Below are 25,606 nucleotides of genomic sequence, written 5' to 3' on the forward strand. Positions count from 1 at the left end.
CCAGACGGGAAAGAGGTCTGCACCAAATCTGGTCGGTTTTATACTCTGCACATCAATGAAAGGCTACATCTGGAGTTTAAAACCTTACGAGTCTCCTTCAGACCTGATCTAGAGCTGGGCTTCGCTGCAGTTCCCCAGAAAGCGCTTGTCACTACACCGTTTCAACAATTTAATGGCCTAAATAGACAAAATAATAAGTGAGACTTGAGTGAGGGCCAGGCCCTGTGGGGTTCTGCTTAGTGTTCTTAGTGGCATCTGGTTTTTGGGGGCAATCAGCTGCATCAAAGTGAGTGAATGGTCTGGGTTTATTGTCTGGGTGTGTGCGGGACTGAACTTCCTGGGCTTGTAGGGAGCTATTGTTGTGGTTGTGAGAAAAAAAAACACTGTAGTGAAACACTTTCAGACTCCATGTACTCATAGTGATGGTTGCACAAACATTCAGGTATTTAAAGAATAAGCTTACATCATATCGTCTGATTCCTACTGCTTAATAAGTCATCTTATGGTATTATGTTACGGCTAGCCGTCACTAGGAAGTAACCCAAGCTTGACAACATTCATTTTAGCAATTATGCACAGTCCCTAAGTGGTGACCTGACCAGACACACTGACCTCTGTGCTCATGTCTTGCCCCTGTGTTTTCCTTATGCTGTGACCCGGGCCAGTCGCCCTCTCTCTTGGGCCTTCTGGAAAGGCACTCAGGGACCTAACTGTGTTCGTATTCACAGGCCAATACAATTTATGGGGGGAGACAGAGAGGAATTCACTTCCAACAAATCCCTCTTCTTTTAAACCGCTGCTTGTTATCATTGACCCTTAGTCTAAACCCTCATAAAGCACCAGCGTTTGGCAACAAGTACTTGTAAATAAGTGGTGCCTCCCTGTTTATGTCAGAGACTTATTAGAACTGATTCCCTCTGAAAATGTCCAAATTTACAATTTGTGATGAGTGTTTTTTCTTCTTTTACTGGGCTTAGTCAGCACAGGAGACATTAAATCAAAGAACACTAAATGATTTTTCAAGAATGTTTGGCAGATAATCGTATTGTTTATCTTGTTAAAAGCATATCTGTGGGGTTATGCCCTAATTTGACCCAGTCTGTGGTAATGTATTTCTTTAAAGTCATCCGTTATACTCGCACGACACCATGGAGGCCTGCTCTTGATTTTGATTGAACAAAAGTCTATAGGTTCCCCGTTGTATGGTGCATTTTGGGATTTGCATGGTGATATGTGTTGGATTTTCCTCAAAAAAGTCAAAAGACTGACTGATTCTGCATTAGTATCATTTTGTAGATAATATTTTAAGGTGTAAGACTAAAAACTCTGTTTAAATTCATAGGTATGAAGCTTAATTCTACCCTTTCTTCTGTAATGACATTATTCTGAGTTGCAGTGATGGATTTTATTTTATTTAGTTGTTCCTGCTGTTTTCATAGTGTATATTGGATTTCTTTGACAGAGACTCTGGTTGTCTGTCGTCTGTGCTTAGATTTAACCAACTTTTAATCTATTTAGTTTTTAGTCTGTTCAAGTCTATTCTGCACCGCTTGGGACAAATTCAAATACGTTTTCTTAAATCCTCCTGTTGAGTATATCTGTAAACCACATCTGACAGTGAGTAAAGCATGTTAAAAAAAACTATATATATGGAAACAGACAACATACATACCTTGTTTTTGCCTTTAACTGCTTCAGACTTTTTATTAATGCTTGTTATCCAGTTGTGGGAGTAATTTCCTCGGTCATCAACGCTGGCAAGGATTGGCTCAGTGTAGGAAACGCAGCTGCAAGATGGAGAAGATAAAAGTGATAAAAGATAAATGTCCTAGATTTAAGGAAAGCATAAAGTAGCAAGAACACCTCCGTCTATGGTTTATAATGAATTTGGTTTAATGTGTTATAAATTGCAGAAACTGAATGTAAGTAAACCCTCTGTGATCATCATGAGACCAATAGAACTGGAACATTTTTACACATGGGGCCCAGGTCTTAACCTGCCTGCATGGGTTATAAACCCTAGAGAAAGCCTTGATTTGACCCCCACCCCCAGACCCTTCACCGCCTGTGGTGAGTAACAATCGGCCTGATGAGGGGAGAAGCAGAGGAGGAAACAGCAACAGCGGCAGGAAGGGCTGTGCTGCGCAGCACCTCGTACAGGAACCCCTCCGTATTCTGGCCAGAGGAGATAAGACTGATCCTAAGACCTCGGGGGTTAACAAGAGACAGCTGATAACTTCTCATCCTGGTGATAAAGACATTCCCATATTTCTACTCCCTATACTATCCGTCTTGTTGCGTATCCAACTTAGCAAACTACCCTCACCTCTTAACCCTCCTCACACTCCACATTTCCCCTTCTCTGCAAACTCCCAGAGATTTAGATGAGATACGATCTTGAGGGGCTGCAGCTTTGATTTACAGTGACAGATACTTTACAGGCTGAGGGCCGCATAAAACAAACATTTTGCACAATTGGCCTCCCACCAGGCTTTAGCTGTTCCCCTGTCTCATTAGCTGCCTGCCACAGTCCAGCCACTGTTCCTTGTGCCAGCACTGATTATCTTTAGACCTAGAAAAGAGTCGCTGTGACCAACAAACCGTCTGCTGTTGTTTATCATTAATCTGGATGTGGGTGTTTGTGATCATTTGACATAACTGAACAGGTGACATGATTTATTCTATTTCTTATGTAGGATTTTGCGGTGCTGTTTTTGTTAACAGCGTTGGGGCCTGATAACCCTGGGTTAATGGCCCATTATTTTCCTGATCTTACAACTGACAGGTCTCTCGCTGCCACTGACGAGCCAGGATCTTGTGGAATTTTCATCTTGTTGATGGGTTCACTAGCAGGCCGGTATTCCAGCACAATCACATACATTCAGCTCTATTTGGCTCCATAACAGCTCAGGGAATCTGAGATTAATATACCTCACCCCTGTTTACCCTTCAGTCGACAGAGCCACTGACCATACACAAGGGGGCAGCTCCCACGACCTCACATTGTGGCTCTGAGTCAATTCAGTTCGCGTAGATCTGTCATATAGTGGAATCAATACTGATCTACAGTATTGATTCAGATTTTTTTAATCGTTCTGAGACGAACTACACACCTGTAAAGCTGTGAATTGAAAGGTAATCTGAAAATAGAATAAAAACACAACATCTAGCGCTGAACGGCTGCGTAGAAGCAACTGGCATGTCATTTACTTTGATTCGAGTTAATCACATTTAAATCAGGTTTTTCTATTTCCTGTTGAATTTTCAAGTTCGTAGGAAGTCAATAGAGCATGAATGCATAAAATCTAGTTCAAACATTTCGATGCTTGCAACATAGCAGAATTGTGACTCACTCTTTCAGCCGGGGATCTGAGTGACATGGTTGCCAGAGCCAAGTAATGGTTGGCAAGGGCAACCCGTGAACAGCGCAGGTTAGCTGATGCTGCTTGCCAAACATGTAGGGCTGAACGTCCACGGATGCAAACTCTGCCTCTAATATAGTTGGTTTCACTGTGAAAGAGAAGGACACATAAACACAAGGAAAGGAAGATAAAGAGGGCTACAAGAGGTTAGATCAACCATCCACTATCTCAGCCCAGCACAGACCGCTGTGGAATCTCGTAATGTCTTTATAATGAACTGCAGCAGACAGGATGGATAGCCGTGAAAATGGTGCCACTGACAACAGTTGTCCTTTAGAGTCTGTGTAAAAGAAGCATGTCAAGATGATTGGCTAGCTCAGGGCGGTAGGTCACAGAACGACTCCAGTGTGGCCCTCGCCAGGATCAGCCAATCAGCAGACACCGAAGCGGGAAACAGCTCAGGAGGCCAAACACATCCCATCAGCTTTGTTTTGAACAGCAGATATAGTCACATAGCAAGATAAAGAGCAAGACCTGCATCGTACACACACACACACACACACACACACACACACACACACACACACACACACACACACACACACACATTACACAGAACACACTCAAAATCCAGATCTTTAATTGATACCAGGCATCTCTGCTCACTTTGTTTATTTGAGTCTTTGTGTTTAATGTTTGTCATTCCAACAAATTAAAGTTTTGTGAACCGAGACATTTGAGGACCATAAATAAAACTTTACAGGCGCCCAAAGGAGTCTGATTTTTCCACAGTTTGTCCCGCTATTAAATAATGTTCAACAAAAGCAATGAAAATAATTGTATGCTTTTTTCCCCATTCATTCATTCATTCATTCATTCATTCATTCATTCATTCATTCATTCATTCATTCATTCATTCATCTATTCGTCACAAAACCTTTGGTGTTAGCAGTTTATTATCTATTCTGTACAAAGTCAGTGGTCACACACTCGGCCCTTGTTTTCCTCAAGCTGTGCACATATTTTATAGAACATGTTTATATGAGCTGCACTGTGTATACTATACACATGGTGAGGATGCAAATAAATGCTGGGGACTATGGGGGGTAGAATAGAGTCCAAGCCCTTTACACACTGCGCCAAACCCCTTCACAAGAGCCCCAATAATCAACAACAGCTGCCTCTGCTGCGTCAGTCCGGCCATGGAATCAACAAGCCCCCAAATTCCTCTCATACTAGCGCTGCTACCTGCCGTCCGGCGGACTATGCAGAAAGCAGCCAGTGCTGCTGGAGCCTGAGTTCATTGCCAAGATAACAGCTTCATTTCCTTGGGATCAGCAGTCATTATCAGGTTTATGGCAAAAGCTTACCGTTGACTACCAGCGTGTAGCTCAAATTCCTGTACAAGCCCTTTGCTTGGTTGCCCAGGCTTACGGTGTAGACCCCAGCATGTTTCCACTGCACGGAACTGATGATCAACTTCATGCCAGACATCTTGCAACAAATGGAGTTATTCTTGATAGGGATCCCATCCTTATACCTTAGAGAGGAAAGTTCGGTTACAAAGCATTTGGTGAAGGCGCTCGATGAGCAGTACTGTGTACATTTTAACCAATTGTTTACCATGCTATCACGTCTACTGGTGGAAGAGCGTTAACTTTTGGTTCAAACAAAATTCTTTGTCTGCCTTCTTTGACCGTTACTGTACTGGGCCGATCGTGCCGATACGAGACGTTGAGGAAAGGATGCCCTGCAACAGATATTGGAAAATAGAAATACTGTCACCGTCATGACATAATAATGATTAAGGGTTAAATGGTGTTAAGTAATAGTTTAATTATGCTTTGCGATTAATTTGAGGTCATCAAATCATGCTCACCATATACCGTGACTTTTGCATAGGCATTCTTGTGTTTTGTGAGTTCAATCTCAGCTTTGCAGTGGTACATCCCTTTATGCTCCATGGTAATGTTTGGTACGATCAAAGCCTTGCTCATCACAAAACTCTCGGCAGGACTGACTTTTGTCTTGGTAGTGTAATGTCGATTTTCCTGCAGAGAAAGGAAGTAGAATAATTTCACCATCACAACCTGCTTGGGTCTCTTTTACAAACAGCAGATGTAAATCCCACACTTACTCCCTTCTTTGGGAAATCCCACGTGAAGTTGATTCTTCCGTTAAAGGTGGTCTCTCCGGTACAGTTTAGGATGAGAGTTTCTCCGACTAACACTCTGGCAGGATGTGGGGTGATCCTAACGTTATTTAGGACAAGAGCTGCAAATAAATGATTTACAGTTTATGTAAGAGACGTAAAGAGACCAAGATGCTCGCAAACAAGAAATTGTCATATAGTAGAAGTTTATTGATCATTTATTGATCATGTCAGACTCACTCAGTCTCTTGGGCATGTAGAGAGACTTGAAGTTTATCCCGTTGACGACAGTGTTGCAGATGAACATGTTATACATAACGTAGGGGCCGTAGGGAACGGTGAATCCCACCTTCGGACCCCAAACCATTTCACTCTTGACCTTCTCTGATAAAGGTGGGTCCTGCAATGAAAAGATAAGCGCAGACACGTTTTCAGTGTCATGTTGTTCATTAAATATTGCTCAGTCATAAAGACTCAATCCCAGCTCTCCATGTTTGCCATGCCGACTAAAACTGGGTCTGATTTGTCGCTCTTTGAGACTGGTGGCAGCAACAGGATTGTACTTCATATTTTTAAGGGGAGGGGAGTAGACATCTAATCTGATATTCAGCTGAAAAGAAATGTGCTGCCTGGGTACTGCATTAGTTGTGAAACGTCTGTGATCATTATCTCAACCATAACATAATTTGAACGACTGCTCATTTTTCAGATAAAGATCTAACTCTGTTTAAAGGACCAAGTAAAAAAGTGAAGAACTCTCCAAAACGAGGGGTAGCGTTAACAAGAGGTACTGGAATTTTACCATAGTCTCAACTTCCACTGCTAGACTCTACTTAGAAGTCTGATTCTGAAATTACAGTTAGTTTTATTATTTGGTGGAGTGTAGCCTTAACAATTATTTATGCAATGGAACACAAAACAATGGTATTCGGAAGAGGATGTTCGTGTCTAGTCATGTTTATTCCCGTGCCAGATATTAGAGTGGGAGAGGAGGCAAGGGAAGGAAAGGAAGGAAGGAAAGGGAGCAGGAAGGAGGAGTGCTGTAGATTTACTGATGGCAGGAAGGTCACACGCACAGCCACTATCAGCGTCATCTGAGTGTTTGTAGATGCTATCTCCGATGCTGCCGATCACCACATCGCTCCCCTTTGTGGACACTTTCTGTATTCTGGCATCAAACCCTACAATCCTCATGATAATTTACCTGTTGTTTTCCTGACATTGTTTTTCTGCTTCATTTCCTGATGTTTGTAAGAGAAGGAGGACTAAATTTAGTCTGAGCATCTATTCTGAGAAAAAGACCCTCTTGGAGCACCTTCCTGCGCTTACATGAAGCAGACAGGATGATTCCATTCGCTGCCAGATATACCGCTGCCCCTGGTCTGTTCTGTGTGGTGGGGTGATTAAACACAAAGGGTATGAGAACCAGTAACAAGCCTTAAGCATAAAGTGGAAGCTCTGGACTGTGTTTTATTTTAAGAGACTACAAGTAAGGGTGCTCTGCTGTAGCTTCTAGAGTGCTTTTGCTGTTCAGAGATGCTGTAACTCCATCATCAACATCTGTGGGATACATTCAGGAGGTTCCTACATTTAAAACAGCAAACCATAGTGTGGATTTCCTTACCCCCGTCAGTGTTACGACAGCATCAGGATTCGATGTCCGGCAGGGCACCACTAGGCTGGTCTCATGTCTGTAGATACCCAGGACACTAGGTTTTGTATGATGAGGCTCCACAAACGGTTGCTCAGGATCTATGTGATGAACAGTGATCCAAAACAAACTTCAAAATTAGTGAACTATAAAATTAAAGGTCAGTTATTACAAAGCAAATGTGGCATTTTACATTTTGTCTTTGGGTGAAGCATGTGTCCCGTCTTATTTAGAGATACTGTACTGAATACAGCTGACGGAGAGAGAGAGAGAGAGAGAGAGAGAGAGAGAGAGAGAGAGAGAGAGAGAGAGAGAGAGAGAGAGAGAGAGAGAGAGAGTGAGAGAGAGAGAGAGAGAGAGAGAGAGAGAGAGAGAGAGAGAGAGAGAGAGAGAGAGAGAGAGAGAGGTGCTGGAACCTTTTGCTCGTTGGGTCTATTTTTCCTGGATCTGTTCGTCTTTAATGAAATCGATTCAGTGGTGCATTACCGTCCTGCCAAGAATCATACGACCACTGTGTTTCATAAATGTTCTACAATTGATGTGAGGTTCAGCAATATAGATGTGAAGAAGGACGTGCTATTTGAAATTGGACATATAAAGTTATGTAATAAACAGCTGCTGGTCAGAGAAGAAAAACTGAAGCACTGAGGCTGCCTGTCAGACAGGTCAACCACAACCACATTCAAAGAGTGTAGTCTGCTGATTCACTATCTCACATAGTTTAGATCAATAAACAAGGACTTAATCACTATTAGATGACTTTTAACCACATGTTTTTAAGTGTAAAGGTCATGAAAATCAAAAAGGTGTCTCTGACTTAGCACTAAACATCTCCTTGATGATTTAAAGGAGACGATGGAAAGTAGTAGCTGATGTCAGGAAATCAGAGTCAGTGACCAGGGCTTCCTGTGTAATCACCGTCACACTTCCATTTCCAGATGAAACAGACTGCAACATCTCGCGACAAACCCTGACCTACTTTCAATAATTATTACGACATTCACAAAGAACCTAGAGCAAGAACCTAAAGTCTGAAAGTGGTGGCAGGTCTTACCTGGAACGTAGACGTAGGATGAGGTGATGTGGTCTGAACCATCTTTGGAGTATTTACAGCTGTACCTTCCTGTGTCGTTGGCATTCAGGTGTGTGACGGTCAGTTTGCTGCAGTGTGAGTGATGTGTGGAGTCACATGGTTCCACCTTCACCTCGTCCGATGAGACCGAACGACGCGGATCGCCAAGGGTCCAATGCAGCAGGCCGTGTCCTCTGACAGAACAGACGAACCAAAGGACGATCATGATGAATCGCTTTAGTGTTCATCAGGTCTGACTGGCCCACGAGTGTCACCCCTTGTTTTCTATCTTAGGATGGCAGCTACTGCGTTGTCCATCAGACCCTTCTAACTTGAGCATATTAAATTATTTTGAGTTAATCTGGAGTCGTGAATTTTCACGTGGGAACATGTCTCATCAAATTCTTTCCACTTCATATTCCATTTTAAGCTCATATTAAGCAGATCCCAGGGGAACATCAAGCATGTCTGCATACCACTATTTTTTCCTGTGGTACGGTGGGTTCAAGCAAACGTCTAGCTGTCATCAGCGTAAAAAAAAAAGAAAAGACATTACTGTAGTGAGGACCCATCTTAGAATATAGCCTTTTAGGGAAACCTTTAATTAGATATGCATGAATTCCTGAACGTTCCTTACAGTTCAGTAGAATGATGCAATGTTCTCTAAATTCTTCACAAATGGGAATGTGGTTTGCTTGGGTCACACTGCACCTCAGGGAAATGGCAGCGTGATAAAGCTGGACCACCACCAACGGTGCTCTAAAGCCAACAAGCTTCTTTAGGCTCAGACATATCAGTTCCCCTCCTGTCTTCTAATGAGAGCCCAATCCAGAGTGGAAGTATAATGAATAAACCTGAAGTACTGCACTAATTTAAATCCAACAGTGATTGCATTGGTGTTGCTTACCTGCATGTGAGGGTTAATGACTCGTTCTTATGGAGAATCAGTTCTTTATCAAACGGCTGAATCTTAGGCCCGTGGTCCTTCTCCGAATGAGCTGTTGAATACAAACACACACACTGAATACTGAGAAACAACCGGATCGGCAAACTGTCACACTTGCAGCACCTCATCATGTCAGGAGAGTGAATGACTGTTCTCTGCATGTTGTTATAATCCAGCCGCTTGTGCAATAGATTCCGTTAAAAGGTGTTTCCGGTTGAAATGAAAAGCATGGAGTATATACTCAAAGAATGGGATGGATGAAAAATGAGATCTGGGAGCTACTTTTCAATAACAAGCCATCCCTTCATTTAGCATTGACTCTGCTATTTGTACACTGTAGCAGGGGAAAATAGAAGACTGAGACACTTGATCTAACAGCGGTGTTGATTCCAATCAGTATGTATGTACACCTTTACACCATGTGCACCAATGGTAACACAAAAGCCCAAGGAAGTTACACAACAACACACACACACACACACACACACACAAACATGGAAAGCAAACACTCACACACACATTTTACAAATATGTGTCTATTATTCACAACAGCTGTCGTGCTAAGAATGAACTGTGCCAGTGTTGGCAGCGGCTATCAGCATTGCTTTCCTCACCAGAGTACTAGAACATCATTGTTTTATTGTCAAGGTCATGTAGAGGGGAAGGGATGTGGCCCATTCTCTCTCGTGCTACGATAGCCAGGCTTTCAGCTGTGTGACAGATTACCAAAAACAATTTATAATTCACAACTCAGTAAACTGTGTCTGTTGTGGGTTTCTCTCTAACTCTTGTTTGGGGTTTTTCTTGCATAAATGAATTGTGGGAACTTGTTAAATTATCAACCAAAAAGAATGACCCCCCCTCCCTTTTCCTGAAGCCCGTTAAATGAATCTCAAAGCGTACTTCCTGAACACATACCTTAAACCAGGCAGTGATTAGACTGACTACACTCTGAGTTAAAGAGTATGTAAGAATGTTTGCGCACACTAGAACAACTGACTGTTACACACACATATGGATCAATGGAGACCTACAAAGTCCTACTAATATCTATGTCCACACCCTAAAAACTGCCTCCTGCCCCAGTGCCTGCCTGATATTGACCTCAGCAGGCATCCCAACACCCCTCACCTCTCTACCCCCCCCCCTCAAACAGCTGTGTACTGCATTCCTTCTCATTCAACTGATTATGGAACATTGAGCCCGCCGCACAGCGTCACACTGATTATTGATGCAGGGCCAAGTTACGGTTAGACCCAGATCATGTTTGGATGTCCTGTTCCCCTTAATGATGGGAAGTCCACAGGACAGGCGCTTGGAAAATGTTGGTCATAGGTTCCCTATAGACAGGAAGTAAACGTTAAGAATTCAAACAGCTTTGGATTAACTCTACATTGTTCTGAAATGTCTGTGGCCTAGAAAATTCTGTTTGAATATTAAATGTGTATACATCACAGAAACTGGAACCTCCAATGCAAATGCAGTTGGAACTGATAACTCAAGTCTCACAAAAAAAGTAGAAGATCTCTGGAAATATATTAAAGGCCAAAAAAATACAATCAAATGTACTGACATATAATGAATTAAATGTTTTCTGGTAATGTGGCCTCATTACAATGTAGGTAAATGTTACTGTGTACCAGCAGATGGAAAAATTAACGGCCTTTTTCATAATCAGAATAGCTATTATTGCATTTATTGGGCTCTGCAGATGGGTACCAGTGATGTTCTGGAATGGTTATAACCCGACATTGAGGAGCTTCATGTCTTACGGTCCATATGAAATGTGCTATTTTGTGACCTTTCCAGTTAGGATGTTTTCTATTTCTCTTCTTCTTCTGTAGAAGTTAATAATGCCCAGCATGGGAACATTTCCCACCTCAGGTTTCTGAAGAAGTACAGATGTTTCTGAGCTTCTTCTACCTGGGTGGGTGATGAGTGAGGACTATGACAGGCCTCAGGCTTTTCTCCCACCACTGATGTCTGCTCTGTTTTCCTAAGATGTAGACTTTCTATGGATATGAACTCTGAACTGTCACTTTTGATTTGCCACCTGTCAGTGATTGTGTGCTGTCTGCAAAATTCACAACAGACTTCTCTCCATGTCTGGAATCGCAGTGTAACAAGGGGCAGATGAGCACACGCCCCCAGGGGGCTCGAGTGTTCACAATTACAGTGGGGGAGTTTGTGGTTCTGAGGCAAGTGCGGTTCTGAAACAAAGAGTGTTAAATATTCCAATTGGTTACATGGAAGAGACTGGATACTGACTCGAAATGAAGGAAGTTCAACTTGAGCTGACCCTTGGGACGATGGAAGAAAGAACAAAAACGAAAGATATTCAACGTGGAAAGAAGCAGTGTTGCAATAGGTGCCAGTAATTCATGTCTCATATTGCTAAATTAGTATTACTGTATGAGATGACTGTGTAGCAACTAAACACTTCTATCATGTGCAAAAAATAGAACTCCTTTAACTTTCCTTCCTGTTTTGACATAATTCAACCATCTGAGAAAATTCTTCTGAAAAAGGTAGTACATTACTGTTAAACAAAAGAACAGGGTAACTCAGAGTAGGTCATTAAATTCCCAAGCATTACAACCCAATAAAACACCAACTCACCTGCCAAAATAAGGAGCAGCTACCACTCCCCTGTGAATATCACACAGACTGGGTATCCTCAAGTTTTCCGTCCAACTAAACTCCTCTGAAACCCCTCCACTTTGACAAGTGCAAGGTTAAGACAACAGTCACGGCGAATGCCTTTTTTTTTTTATTAGTCGTATACTAATCTTTGGAGATTTCCCGAAAAATATGCTCCTGAGTTGAATTTAAAGAAAAAACAAAATAACGGAACATCTGTTCGTGATGGGTGGCCATCGAAGGTTAATCAAAGTTGAGGACAGCCAACAACAAGAATCAGCTGCACGTGAGACCAAATTAGTGAATACAATGGATTCATTTTCCATAATGTTATTATTAAGACAAACAGGCAAACAGAAGCCCCTTGAAATTGAAATCTCATGCCAGGTTCAATGAAAATATATTGCTGGATTAAGGCGGATACAAATAGTATGAAGCAGATGCTGCAATCATCCTTTAAGAACAGCTTCAGAAAGCAATTTGTTAAATTAAACATCCCGGGGTAAAGGCATTACTTTTTCTGCTTTGTTGGTAAATCTCCCAATCCAGGTGAGTGTGTGCATATGGATATGTTTTTCCTGCACCGCCTGCATGTATCCAGACGTACTGCCAGTGAGCAATGAGCTCCCACTGGTCTCAATTGACCTCTCGTCACTCCCATTTTCCACTCAATCTCAAGTCTCCCAGCAGGAAAAGGAAAAATGGCTCCAAAACAAATTAAGCACAACATCATCTCACTCCGCAAGAAAGACGTCTTCAAACACCCTCCAAAGAAAAATGTTTGACTAATGTGGTACAGCATAGACCAACAGAGAAGAATCCATTCAGTATATTTTTCAACCATCTCTTCGCTTCATGTTTGTCTCTTTTCCTATAAAACTTTGAAGACAAGACAATGCACTCATTTCTGAAGCTAAGGCAGATTATCGAATAAAAGAATTAGATGCATCATCAGAAATGGCTCAACCTGTCTGTGGCTGCTCTGCAGAGACAATAGCCTCCTTTCCTCCTTTCCATTATCTGACATTGTGGATGGAATTCAACACAACTCACTATGACTACAAGGAGGTCAGGGAAGAAATGTCTACTCAGGTAGCAGGTCACACTTCCTTGACCTTTACTTGCTTGAACAATTCCAGGCTGTCTCTTGTCCCGATGTCAGCTTCCTCCTTCTGTCTTTCCCACGCTTTGTGTGCAGACAGTGAAGGAAATCTGCCGAAAAACATCATGGACAAAAGCTCACTTGGCTGAAAGTGTGCGAGTGTGTTTGTGTGGTGGAGGAGGGGGTGGACATGAACAATATTTCCTTTGTTTGGATGGACTCTTTTTTTGGAAAATGGCGAGGAAGGCTTAAGTATCTGTGTGGCACATCAGCCCTGGCACAAGGTGAAGGAACATCCACCTCTCATGCATTGTCCTGTTTTTTTTCTGGAGACAATGGAGCTGACTATGCTGTCAGAGAAACATGCAATATCTTGCCCAAATATTTAATTCCAGTCACTCACAGACAACAATTGCTGGAAAAAACTGTTTAAATAATAACAGATTAATTTGAAACATCTTCAGAATATCTCAGGAAACGAACCCAAATCATCCAAATTGACATCTCTTAAATTAAATGAGGTTTACATGAAGCACAATGCCTGCACATCTCTTTAAGATACTTCTCAGCGACAATATATTTTAGTAACTCTTCAACTACCAAACAAAATCAGAACGAGGCTCCCTCTAGTGGCGGGAGTGAGAATTGCAAAGTCACTGACAGGAGACCCCCCCCCCCCCTTATTTTCCAACATTAAAAATCTTCCAAAAAGGTGAAGGCAAAAGACAGCTGAACATAATCTACTTTGTAAAGCTCTACTCATTAAAACTACAAATAAGGATATAATTAATATTATTAACAGGATTAAAATTAAGAAATTGTATTTCTCTAATACTGAATGTCTATAAAGCAATATGCATTGAACCATTGGCAGAAACTGTCCAACGGTGTGATGTTTTAAAGTCGGTTTATTCTTGCATAAAAAATTTTCTCTTCAATCACACATGGTGTTTTGAGCATAAATGATTTCTTACCAGTTGTAAGCAATGAACAACATGAGATGAAAACGACCAGTTTGAAGTAGTCGGATGGGACCATCCTGCCAACTCTTCACCGATGTCCAAACCGTGTTAGAATTTTTTTTTTTTTTTAAATGTCCCCCGAAGAGCCTTATATATCCGATTTATCCTGTGAGTGTTTCAATAAAAAAAAAGTATTTATCTTTTTCTTAGCAAGATCGTGTTGTAAATCCAAAAGAAATAAACCCTCAGGTATGCGTTCAAAGAGCGTCAGTGATTCTGCGGGATTCCATGACGCATCTCGCAGGGGAGCTCTCCTGCGCAGCTGGGTAGTCCAACTCCCGATCCCGCACTGAGGAGACCGCGCTGTATCCGCGGGTCAGGTGCTCTCCAGGAATAAAAATGTAATTATTATTATTATCTCATCAAATGTGATGGAAGCTGGGAAAAATAACAGTGGAGTGAGTGGTATGTCAGTCTCCGGCTGTTTGGTGGAGCCCGCAAAGCAAAACCAATCGGTCGCCACTCATGAGCGCCTTGGACAACTTCTCCTCCCTTTATCCTCATCCGTGAAGCACTTCAGCACGTTTTATGGAGACCCAGAGGAAGGACGCGCAAACGTCACTTTTCTGTTGAGGGGGGGGGGGGGGGGGGGGCGAGGGAGGAGGAGGAGGAGGAGGAGGGCGGGGGGGGTCACTGATGTTGAGGAAATCACTGATGAAAAATAATTATTACGCATATGCATGTTAACAATGAAAACCAGCATGTTATGTGTCATTACTATAGAAGTGGTTTACTGCGCATGGTGTGTAATGAACGTTATATTATTTCTGGTGGGAAACTACACTCTTAAAAAAATTTTTTGCTTACGTGTAAAGTGAAATTATTAAGTAGATCATTAAACTGACCTTTGCATGTAACGCTGCTATTGATAACCTGAACCTACTGTCTAACAGGGGTTAAAGGTAACAACAGTTATCAAGGTTCAAGAAAAAAAAAAAAAAAAGTAACAATCATTATAATCATTGTGATATCAGTTTCAATCCATCCGGCCAAATCTTTCAACTAAACATTTGCCTGGTTTATTTGAAGCAGGACAAACAGGATGCATTGCTTTAGATATTGCTGTAAATAATCATCTTTTGTCCTGCGGGACCCTGCGGTGTGTGGATGTGCTTCAGACTGTTTTCTTTTATCACTACAAGAATCACTCCTTTGCTGTAGGTCACACTGTAAATAAGAACATCCTGCCCTCATCTTTCCGCTCTCATCAGCCTCCATCACTGAGAATCTTACTAAACAGTGCCGTAACAATGACGTTTGATAAATGTCATTCTTCTTATATGATTTCAGGATGGTGAAATGACAATCACACACACATTTCTGTGTGGTTGAAAAGAGCATACAAAAATGTTTCATCTAAATGTTCTCAATATTATTACAGGTAATGTAAAATCAATTAAAAGTTGAAATTTATGAATGTATCTTCATCCTGAATGTGGTACCAGTAACACCTTTCAAATAGACTTGGATGTGAGAATATGGTGAAATCTACTGTATACACCTACTGGGTAAGGACAAAAAAAAAAAAGAATGTCTGTACATCCAATAATAATATGTTGGTGAAAACCAACATGATTACAACATGAACCATCTTTTGTTTTTTGTTTTACATAACCACCCAAGTTTTTGGAAGTACCTTTGTTCATTGACCCCAAATTATATTAATATCAAGTAAATAACTTCAAGACATGGGCCATCAAGTTTCAAAGGTGTTTGACTACTGTAAACAGTAGTACTGTGCAAAGGACTGAACAGAAATGTGGTTGTTCTCTAAATGTAAAACACAGAGGTGAGGTTTGTAAGAAACCGCCTCATCTACTGCAACAAAGGAAACTTTCCCATTGGGCCAAGAAGCCAGCAGATAAGTCTCCCAACAAACAATTGGTGGAAATGTCTAGCTGAGAGGAGTGGATTTAAAGTGTTTTATTTTAGAATACGGTGTTCAAAGCACACTGTGGGGAGGCTAACCGTTTCAACACACTACACACTATTTTGCTTCAGGGGTTAATAATAATAATAATTACAATAATAACTTTATTGTTATACCACCTTTTGAGAGAAACGTTACAAAGTTAAATGAGCAAGCAGACATGGAGGAAGTGGACTGATTGCCTTAGTTTTTCAATGACTAATCAGTCAAGGAAAATGATTTCACAGAGCTAATGTTGGTTGACGAAATAAGATTTATAATCTACAATGTTAATTAAACTATTTCTGGCAAAACAGCAACATTATAAAGTATTATTTGACAAACCAGAGAGAAGTTTATATAAGGACTCATGGCCCTGAGATCTAAAAATGGTCAAAATAAAGATTTATTCTAAACCGTTTTTGTTCAAAATCCCAATAAAACATAGGGTCCGCAGTGAAATGTTTAGAAAAGGAATAGAATAGGAATACATATTTGGAATCAAAATGCACAACATGAGCATATATGAGTATTGTGCATTTGATATTATCACCAAAAAATATCAAAGGTGATTAGAATTCTGGAGCTGTACGTCGATCCGTCTGACACAGGCTCTGGGCAAACTGTGGCCCGTGGGCCACATCTGACCCTTGTACGTCCCGATCCAGCCCACGTGAGACCAATCATAAATTGCCTACACACAAATTACAAAAATTACATACATTAATTAAACACCACAATATCAAATAGCCTAATATAAATATTTACAGACTGTTTTATTCTTCAGATTAGAGGTATCAGCTATTAAAAATATTTAATTTAGTGCATTTTAAAATGGAAGAAAGTTGAGCAGAATTAAGTTAAAGTTGGTGTGGCCCTCTGACACAATTCACTTTGCTCATGTGGCCCCTTGTAAAAATTAATTGCCCACCCGATCTGAGGTGAGTCCATGACCCAAAAACCTATTAAGAAAAATGTTATGACACCTTTATATACATCATATAAACCCCTAAAACTTTCTTTGTCACAGGTAACCAGGATAGACCCAATGATCAAATTAAAGGTAAATTAAAGCATATTGTTTTCACAATAACAGTTTGTCATATTAAGTTAAATATTTTCATCTCATGATAATATCATGACGTCCTTATAAGTGTCACGTGATATGACCCTGGTCCGTGTTTATTTTCTGTCAGGCAGTGAAATAAATTCGCATCACTGCCTCTGCTGTCCTTCATCCAGCAGCTCTAGCCGCTGCTGCTGCTCCGACATCAGTGTAAAGTCAAACATAAAACATGGAGTCCTTTGTTTCTACTGTAAAATGTGAGTAACAGGTGTTTTCTTTATAATATAATTGGTGATTTATATACCAAACATTGGTTTAAGATCGTTTTAACAACAAATTCCAGCCATTCTAAAGTTAATCAAATTTCAGCTATTAGCAAACGCTAATTAGCTCGTTTAATGCTAACGGGCTACGTTAGCCGCTTTGAGGCTAATTAGCTGATTTAGCTAGTTTATTGATGACGCACTTTAGATTCATATCCTTTAACTTTATAATTGTCATTACCAAAACTTATAAAAGTGGGGTTTTCAATAAGTAAATATACAGGAATTTATTATTATTATTACTATTATTTTTTATTATTGCTATCGTAACCTATCTCCAGCTGATGACCCTTGTTGATCTTCATTAAATTAATAAAATAATAATGCAGACATTAACTGGTTCTGACCACAAGATTGGCCAGTGTTAATAAATTTAATTAACAAATGTATTCAATAAGAGTACAATATATACATACATATACGCGCTGTATAAATGATGGTTAGTGTGTTGTAAGATGCTTGTTGTGTGTGTGATGCAGTGTTGGACGTTGTTGCTCCTTTGTGTGCTGGAGCCTTGTTTGTATCCTGTCAACATGTTGATCAGCTTTCATCCATAAACAGGTCTCACAGAACTCCTGCTGCAGAAACAGCCAGAAGACTGTCACGAGCTGATCGAAACACTCTTCTCTGAAGTCTCTTCCCTGGAGGATGTCCCCAAAATATCTGATCCACAGGTAGAGTTGGATTGTGATTTAACTCTCAATAAAAAAGCAACAAACAACTGTTATTATACAGTACATACTGTACATTTATTGCTTCTACAATGCAGGGTTAAATTATATAACGTCAGAAGACTGTTCACTACTTTGCAATCTTCTCTTTTCAGATATCGTAAACATCTGATGTGGTGAATCAGTTTGTAGAATTTGTCAAGGTGCAATGTGCTTCCTTATTTCTTTTTCTTGACAGCTTGAAGAGTGTGCCGTCCACCTGTGGAACTGGGCAGTGACTAAGAACTTGAGCACAATTATAACTCAGACTCAGAAAGCCAAAGGTCCTCTTTTAGCTGCAGTATTCATATTGATTGTGACAATTTATTAGAACAGGGGTAGACACAGTTGTCATCTTACATGCAGTCATTTTCATCATCTTTTCAGCACGCCATGTTGCCTGCAGCCTGCTGTACTGCTGTGAGCCGGAGTATCCAACAGAGGGCATCATCCGCAAGCAAATCCTGGTATGAAACACTGAGCCTTCTGTGAGTATTCAGCATTTGAAGGGAAAGAACCGTGTTTGTCAGCATTTAATATTTGCAGATGGCCAGCAAGACAGGAAGAACCTGGCTGGACTGTAAAAATCCACAGATGGCAGATACATTCTTAAAACTTGCTGTCAAGGTGAAGAAAATAAGAACACTCAAGTAAAGCGAGACTTTTGTTATTTCTAAAACTAATTGTTCTTTATTTAATAAATCAACATACAATATCAAAAGAGCCTGGAGACCCTCTATAACCAACTAACATCTAGAGACGACAGAGCAGCTGACATCTCTTCATCCAAGGGTGATGTAGAAAAGGATCTTCTTAGAATTCACTCATTCCAGGCAGAATCGGTGAGCTGTGGTGCATGTGATGTTCAACACCTTCAATGTGAATATTTGTTCTTGTTATATCTGGCAGCTGAGAAAGTGCTATTCTGACAAACTTACAGTGTCAAGTGTGAGACAGCTAAAATGTGAACTGAGAAACAATGAGAGGGGTAAATCTCGTTCTGTTTTAGTAGGGAATATTATGTTGATTGCTGACATCTTATTGGAAGTTCAAATTTCTTTTCACAGGCCATAAGTCAAGGGAAGAACCAGGAGGCTGTGGCCTACATGCAGCGCTGTAAAGACATGCTGCTGCGACTACCAAAAGATGTATAAATGTCCTGCTATTGCTATAACAGAACTGTCTATTGTTTGATATTTAAAGTACATATTGCTATTGAAATGTAAGGCTATTAACTGATTTTTTTTAATAATAGACAGCATACCTTTCCCTAATGTGCTATAACTTTGGAGTTGACCTGTACAGTGCAAAAAAGTTTGAAGAAAGTGCATTTTGGTTGAGGTAAATATTAAGTTTTGTTTTTGCACAATGGTTCTGAGAAGCAGCTCAGTAATAGACGCATGTGTTCTTTTGTTTACTTTTTTTTTTATTAGCCAAAGCTATGACATCGGGAAAATGAATGTGAAATTTGCACCTGCAGCTGAAGTCCAGGTAAGACCATGCAATGTTCAGTTCAAACATCGGTTACAAATTCAATTGTCATTTTTTTTAACTGTCCTCAACTTGCCTAACATTAGGCAAAAGTTCTGAGGCTCCTCTCCACAGTTTATTTCGAGTGGGATTGTCAGAAGTTTCAGGAGAAAGCTCTTAATGCTGTCAGCTTAGCCAATAAGGTGGGAAATGAGAAATGTTTTTGAAAATGTGACGCATATACACACAAATAAACTTCGTCGCCTTATACTTAATGGAAACCTGCGTTTAGCAGGAATGTGTGAGCCCCACTGGGCTGAGCCTAAAGATCACAATACTCCTCAGGTGTGGGGCATCCGACAACCACGTCAGAGCAGGTCAGTCGTCACCAGACCTCATTCACTTGTTTACAGTTTCATTCTATGAGCCGTTACTGAAAGTCAGCAAATAAATCCAAGAATGTCTGAATTTAATTGCTCTGCAAATACATGTGTAGTACTTAAGCAAATACTCCAGAGGCTTGTACAAGTTATGTGAGGTGTTCCAGTAGAGCTCTTGTTCCAGCAATAGAAGATAGTGTACTGGGACCATCCACAGTGTTAGCATGTGCCTATGGGCGACAAAAGCAGTTATATGCAAATCTTTTTTAAAAATTATGTTTTCAGGACTTAATGAGCTGCTGGAAGCCAAGGTTTCCCTTGAAGTGTGTGTCAGTGCCGTGAAACTGCTCGTGTCTGCAGACAGGTGAAAGCTTAACTTAGCCTAAATACACTTTCTTTTGAGGATTGTCCTGATACGCACTATTAAACTCTGAAAATCTGGTCTGATTTTTCCAGGGAAGTGCTGGCGTTTGAGTATTTGAAATGTGTATGTCAGCACTTTGAGTCATACCCTGAACTTGGAACAGCTCTCGTTTTGCATGTTGAGCTGCTGTTGCGGAAAGGCAAGGAGCTGTTGGGCAAACAGAAAATAGAAGACATCATCAATGGTATTTTGTTTTTGCAATCCAGATATAGAATGTCTGACTTTATTTAAAGTGCAAAAATGCATTTTATCACAGTTTACGTTAATATAATTATTGTATACCCACACAGGCCTATATGCAGGAAAGCAGCTTTCTCCACAGGCCCTCACATGTCTACATGCCATACTGTGGGATAAAGCACACAAATACTTTGAGGTATATCCAGACTGCCTTGTCATTCTGTCATTCATAAAATACTGTTCATACCACCTGATCGCTGTGCTGTCGTTGTCCGCAGCTCTAAGTTGTGAGCATTCATGCGATGAAGAGGTTTATTAAGCTAATGTTCTATTTTCCTGACAGGCCGAGAACTACTCTGAAGCCCTGCAGTGGTACAACTACTCCATGAGTTTCTTTAAGACGGGTCAAGTGGAGCCCAACTTAGCCAAACTGCAGAGGAATAGAGCTTCCTGTTTCCTGCAACTTAAACAGCTGGAAAAAGTGAGACAACGTGAAATGAATGTGTTGTCCTGTGTGTGGTGTGTGTGTCAGAGCTCACTAATGTAGTTTGACTATGTCTCCTCCCACAGTGTACTCTGAATTGATGTAATTATGTTTGTTTATCAGGCCAAAGAAGCAATTAAAGAAGCAGAAAGATGTGATCCTGACAGTATTTTCACCCAGTTTAGTCTTTATAAGATAGCGGTGCTGGAAAGCAATGTGGAGAAAGGTATTTGTTTACAATTTGCTTACTGGTAAGTCAGAGTTAAAGCTTGCTTGATAGCAGTGAAATAATTTGATTAAACGTTCTGCCCTGTTTATTTTCACCAGCTGTAGAAACAGTGAACGCAATCGCATGTCTGTCTAGGAGTCCTGTTACCAGTGAGGACAGACTGCTGGTATCAGAGGACGCTGCTTCCAATCTCCTCAGCCTGGCCGCTCAGATTGCTCTACAGGTAGGACTAACAAGGTGAATGCTCATCATTCCACAATAGTGCGTCTAATCGAAGTTAGTAATCCAATACTGCATACTGCCTGTGCCCAGGTTGAACACATGTAATGAAACAGGTTGAGACCAGTCACTGCTATGGCAGCAGAAACCACCAGCAAACAATAATATCCCTGTAGACTAATTACTGATTGTGTAAAACATTTACACATTTTGGTTGTTTCTTAATCCCATCTCCATCCTTCTCTTTTTTTGTTACTGATTAAAAGTTAAATTTTAATAACTGAAAAGGCGGGTTGTTATTTTCATATGGTGCAAACAACTCAAGCACATCTGCAAATGAACTCAGTGAGGTGTTTTTGAGTGCCTTGAGTCTAAGTATAGTCCTGAGTGGAACTCATTATTAGATTTGTGATGATGCTGACGATGAGAATGCTTTTTTCCCCTGTAACAGAATGAACAGCAGGAAACAGCCATAAAAGCACTGGAGAGTTTGTGTGAAACGTCCAAAGACGAAGCTCAGGTTCTCAATGCTCTCAGGTCTGTGACAAGAAACGACACAAAAATATGAGTCACTTTATTCAATGCTGAAATCATTACTTTTCAGTCAGCAGGTGTTTATTTTAAAGCTCCAGCTGTTCCTATGTTGAAATAAGATGATCAAAACATGATGCTGTGATGACGTTCACACATAATGTGACATCATTAGTGGAGTTTGCTGATGAGCTCAGAGACTGTAGTGAGACAAAGTTATCCATACACCTCTGTGATCCACTGACCTATATTGCCTCGCCTCTCTACTGAAAGTGTGTCTCAGTATAACACAGTTAGTAGGTGAAATAAAGGAGGTCAACGACACTTTCCTCATTCATCTTTTTATAGGTGTTTGGTTCGACTTACTCTCTCCGTAGCTGAACGATCGAGTGATGAGATGAGGTAAGCTGAAAAGCCAGTAACCGCTGCCGATGCCGCTTTCAAGACATACAGATTTTTCTACCATACATTACATATAGGACTGGGAGTCTGGAGGGCCTGCTGCCGTATATAAAACTGGGTACGTAAAGATGCAACCAAACTTATATTACATTTTTGAGGACTGTCTCTCCTATAGCTGCAGCATCTGCTGTGCATCATGACCCACACCTTTCTGTTTGTCATCACTGCAGCGCTGGAGAAAATCTTAAACCAGTCTCAGTCTCACATGTCTGTTGAGCAACGCACAGAAGAAGCTCACTGGTTCAGGAAGATCGGTACTAAAACTACATTCCTTTGTCACTTCAGTCAGACACAGAAAGCTTCACTTAAGATCTGGCCACCCTTTGATTTTGTCTGTGTGTATTGTAAAGCCATGCACGTGTGTGTGTGTTCATGTGTGTTCTTCTTGTTCCAGCCTGGAACTCTGCTCTGCAGTGTGAGAGCTGCCCTGTCAGGATGAGGGACTTCTTTGTGCTCTCTTACCAGGCAAGTGTTATTAGAATTGTCATCAGGTGAATAAATATCTACCTCACATGGGTTTATCGATAACAACAACGAAGAAATTAAATGTCCCTTTAGAACAATAGATAAAGAATCACGATGGTCTAGACTGATTCCATACTGTCCCGAATTTCTGACCTAATAAAGACAAACCCTCTAATCACATGTTTCTTGCGAGGTTGTATTTTTGTGGGGTGCTTTAAATTTGTGTGGTTTTCAGGGAAGTCTATTTTTCAGTGTACACTGCTAAAAAATATGTAACGTGGAAGCACCTGTCAGATGGAGGGGCCCTTCACTGGTTTGTGGACCTCTGAGTCAACCTGAGACAAATTAAAGACTGATGACAAAATTCTGTTAACCTGCAATGCAAAATCATGTCGGGGCTCCACAAATGTCTCTAGGCAGTAACGTCCTTCTTCGAGTAGTCCAGTTGGATTGTGTCTTCAGGTGTCAGTGTTTTGGTCATACGTGTGTACATCTACATGAACCCTAGCTCTCCGTGCTGTGCCCTCCTGATCGCTCTCTGCTCGTGAGCCAGGAGACATGTCTGCTGATGGCTGCTGCTGCCTCTCTGGAGCTCTTCAGAAAGTCTCCTCTCTCTGACCAGGTGCATCACCCAATCTCACATTTGGCATTCACTCCATCTGCATGGATGGAAATTTACCTAGACCAGTGGAGAAAAGAGGTGACTAACCACATTAGTGGTGCTGGCGTAGGTGTTTCATGTCAATTCCTTTGCATTTGAAGAGAAAGTGAACACTAGGTGGCGACAATGAATCCAGAATGCTCTTTTGTCCCTGTTTGGTTCACAGACCGAGGAGCTCACTCAGGCTCTGGAGCACATTCAGATCTGTTGGGAGGTCTGGAAGGCTCTGAAGGCCTCAGGTTCATCATAATCTACACTACTCAAATAGGATCTCTGTATATTAAAATGGAGTTAAATAATGTACTCTCAACATTCACAGGTAACCAACCAAGGGACTGTACAAACACACTGCTTCTGTTGTATGAATTTGAAGCTCGTGCCAAACTGAATGATCCCAGGGTTGAGACCGTCCTGGAGTCAGTGTTGGAGCTTGAAAATGCTGAACCCAAGATCTTAGAAACCATTGCTGGTATGAAACAACCCATGGCTGTGTCCTTAATGCGCCTGAAGAAGCCGACACATTCTGGCTTTTGCGTTGTGCTGCCATCTTTCTTCCCTGCCTGTAGCTTTAGCCATGGAGCCTCCAGCCCATTTCCCTCTGCTGTGTAAGAAGGCCTTGAGGGTCGCTCTCTCTCTGCATAAGAAGCAACCACAGCCTGACCTGGCTCTCTGCAGGCACGCGTGAAAATACCCTCACCATTTTGTTAATGATCCGTGTCCACAGTGGACTCATCAGGATGAAGACAGGTTTCAAATGTCTGGTTGCTTCTGTGTCTTAGTAAGTGTGTCCACAGCCTGATCAAGCTGTCCCTACCTAATGGTGTAACAGAGGTGAAGGCCCCTGTGCTCAGGGAGGTGTGGGACTACTATGAGGAGGCCCTGTCCATCATTTCATCCGCAGTGAGTCAGCACCAATCACACACTGCCTTCCCTTGGCTCCCACCTCTTGTTCCCTCCAACAGAATCTCTCTCTGCTATATAATTAACCCCCTCTCTTCCTCCGTGCCTGCCTGCTGTTCCAGAAGCCTCTTTTTATCAATGGGCTTTCAGCCACACTTCAATTACCAGATGCTTCCATTCACCACCCCTTCCTGCCAATTTGAATGTTAATGTGCTGTACAAGTCATCACACTGCTGGTGAAATGCATCTCTGAAAGAGGAATCAAATTATTGAGGCATTACACTGTGTCAGAGGGAGTGCATATTTCCCCTTTCATATTGAGTTATTACGCCAAAGCTGTGGAATTCTTTAGATCAGTGGAAGTGAAAGCCCAAGATTAAAGTGTGTGAAAGACGAAAGACACTTTACAAATGATAAACCCCTCAGTTTGTTTTGGGTCTGTGAAAGATTCCTACTCATTACAAAAGACTAATATATAGTACAACATCATCGGATGGAAGTTACTCCCACTAAAGTCAGATTTCATTCCTTACTTTACTTACATCTCTGAGCTGGTGAGTTGCTCAGGTGGCCTTTTGAACATCTTCCTGCTCTCCTCTGTAGCCGGCTGACTTCCCAGAGATGGAGGTCTTGTGGCTGCTGACTCGGGCTTGGAACACGGGGATACTGCTGTACAGCCTGGCTCAGTACCCCGAGGCTGAGAAGTGGTGTGGCCTCGCCATGAGCTTCATCCGCTACCTGGGGCCCCTGCAGGAAAGCTACGAGACACAGGTACAGAGCTGATTGAGAGGTCGTTACAGCAAAGGATCGCCAAAGGGTGGATCATCCTGATCAGGCAAATGTGTCACACGAGTTCTCAGGGGAAACAGGAAACACCAGCTTACGCTGAAGTATGTCACCGACGACCTTTTTGTGTTTATTGTTTACCACAGATGACTGGTCTCTACAGCGAAATCCTGGACAGGCTCGACAAGGCAGTTAACCTCATGAAGGAAAAGTGAGCAGCCTGGTGCTACTGTCCACTGGGAGAGAAAACTTACGCTGTTGTTGCAGTTAAATGTTCCTGTGGCAAAATGTTGAAATATTCCAGCTCAAAAATGTATTTTCTACATGTTTGTGGATGTTTCTGTACACAAACACCGTTTTCCATTTATTCTGCTGGACTTCTGCCTGATTGTTCATGTTTTTTGATAACAAATGAAGGCTAAACAAAATCAGTATAATGGTAATAAATTCATTTACTTA

The 25,606-nt window shown here is 41.4% G+C and overlaps 2 protein-coding genes and 1 long non-coding RNA gene across 5 annotated transcripts in view; 1 reads left to right on the top strand and 2 right to left on the bottom strand.

The window, feature by feature from the left end:
- kdrl (kinase insert domain receptor like) overlaps positions 1-14,433 on the bottom strand; it is a 34,929-nt gene extending 20,496 nt beyond the window's left edge. For all 3 annotated transcript variants that reach the window (XR_011037174.1, XM_068325354.1, XM_068325353.1), the window contains exons 1-11: positions 13,900-14,433; positions 9,145-9,235; positions 8,220-8,431; positions 7,139-7,266; positions 5,755-5,914; positions 5,500-5,636; positions 5,242-5,413; positions 4,986-5,112; positions 4,733-4,902; positions 3,354-3,510; positions 1,673-1,787 (exon numbers count right to left, since the gene is read on the bottom strand). Coding sequence is in view for 2 of the 3 variants with exons in the window: in XM_068325354.1 (XP_068181455.1) it covers positions 1,673-1,787; positions 3,354-3,510; positions 4,733-4,902; positions 4,986-5,112; positions 5,242-5,413; positions 5,500-5,636; positions 5,755-5,914; positions 7,139-7,266; positions 8,220-8,431; positions 9,145-9,235; positions 13,900-13,963 (1,533 nt within the window). In the remaining variant the exon portion in view is untranslated. The remainder of the gene's footprint in view (positions 1-1,672; positions 1,788-3,353; positions 3,511-4,732; positions 4,903-4,985; positions 5,113-5,241; positions 5,414-5,499; positions 5,637-5,754; positions 5,915-7,138; positions 7,267-8,219; positions 8,432-9,144; positions 9,236-13,899) is intronic.
- Positions 14,434-17,049: 2,616 nt separating this feature from the next.
- Positions 17,050-25,602, top strand: tex11 (testis expressed 11). The gene is made up of 29 exons (XM_068325972.1): positions 17,050-17,179; positions 17,807-17,919; positions 18,155-18,239; positions 18,343-18,422; positions 18,502-18,582; positions 18,678-18,797; positions 19,023-19,103; positions 19,211-19,296; positions 19,389-19,446; positions 19,533-19,628; positions 19,721-19,802; positions 20,091-20,169; positions 20,262-20,413; positions 20,520-20,605; positions 20,753-20,890; positions 21,017-21,119; positions 21,221-21,345; positions 21,793-21,878; positions 22,221-22,274; positions 22,352-22,392; positions 22,505-22,588; positions 22,729-22,799; positions 23,308-23,421; positions 23,627-23,699; positions 23,780-23,929; positions 24,027-24,135; positions 24,240-24,360; positions 24,965-25,132; positions 25,294-25,602. The coding sequence occupies exons 1-29, from the start codon at positions 17,152-17,154 to the stop codon at positions 25,360-25,362; spliced, it is 2,733 nt and encodes a 910-aa protein (XP_068182073.1). The 5' UTR covers positions 17,050-17,151; the 3' UTR covers positions 25,363-25,602.
- On the bottom strand, positions 19,885-24,997 carry LOC137602885 (uncharacterized). The gene is made up of 3 exons (XR_011037211.1): positions 24,904-24,997; positions 20,516-20,575; positions 19,885-20,376 (listed from the first exon to the last, which is right to left on the bottom strand). It is a non-coding gene; the product is annotated as an uncharacterized lncRNA (long non-coding RNA).
- Positions 25,603-25,606: the final 4 nt, after the last annotated feature.

This window comes from Antennarius striatus, chromosome 10, assembly GCF_040054535.1.
Source record: "Antennarius striatus isolate MH-2024 chromosome 10, ASM4005453v1, whole genome shotgun sequence".
In the NCBI taxonomy this organism is placed as follows: domain Eukaryota; kingdom Metazoa; phylum Chordata; class Actinopteri; order Lophiiformes; family Antennariidae; genus Antennarius; species Antennarius striatus.

What these genes read in the sequence shown, in the direction of transcription:
- tex11 (XM_068325972.1), top strand. Translation starts at nt 17,152, where the DNA reads ATGGAGTCCTTTGTTTCTACTGTAAAAT. An exon ending in CCAAAATATCTGATCCACAG is followed by an intron (nt 17,920 to 18,154) that starts GTAGAGTTGGAT and finishes TTTTCTTGACAG; the next exon opens with CTTGAAGAGTGTGCCGTCCA. An exon ending in TCTTAAAACTTGCTGTCAAG is followed by an intron (nt 18,583 to 18,677) that starts GTGAAGAAAATA and finishes CAATATCAAAAG; the next exon opens with AGCCTGGAGACCCTCTATAA.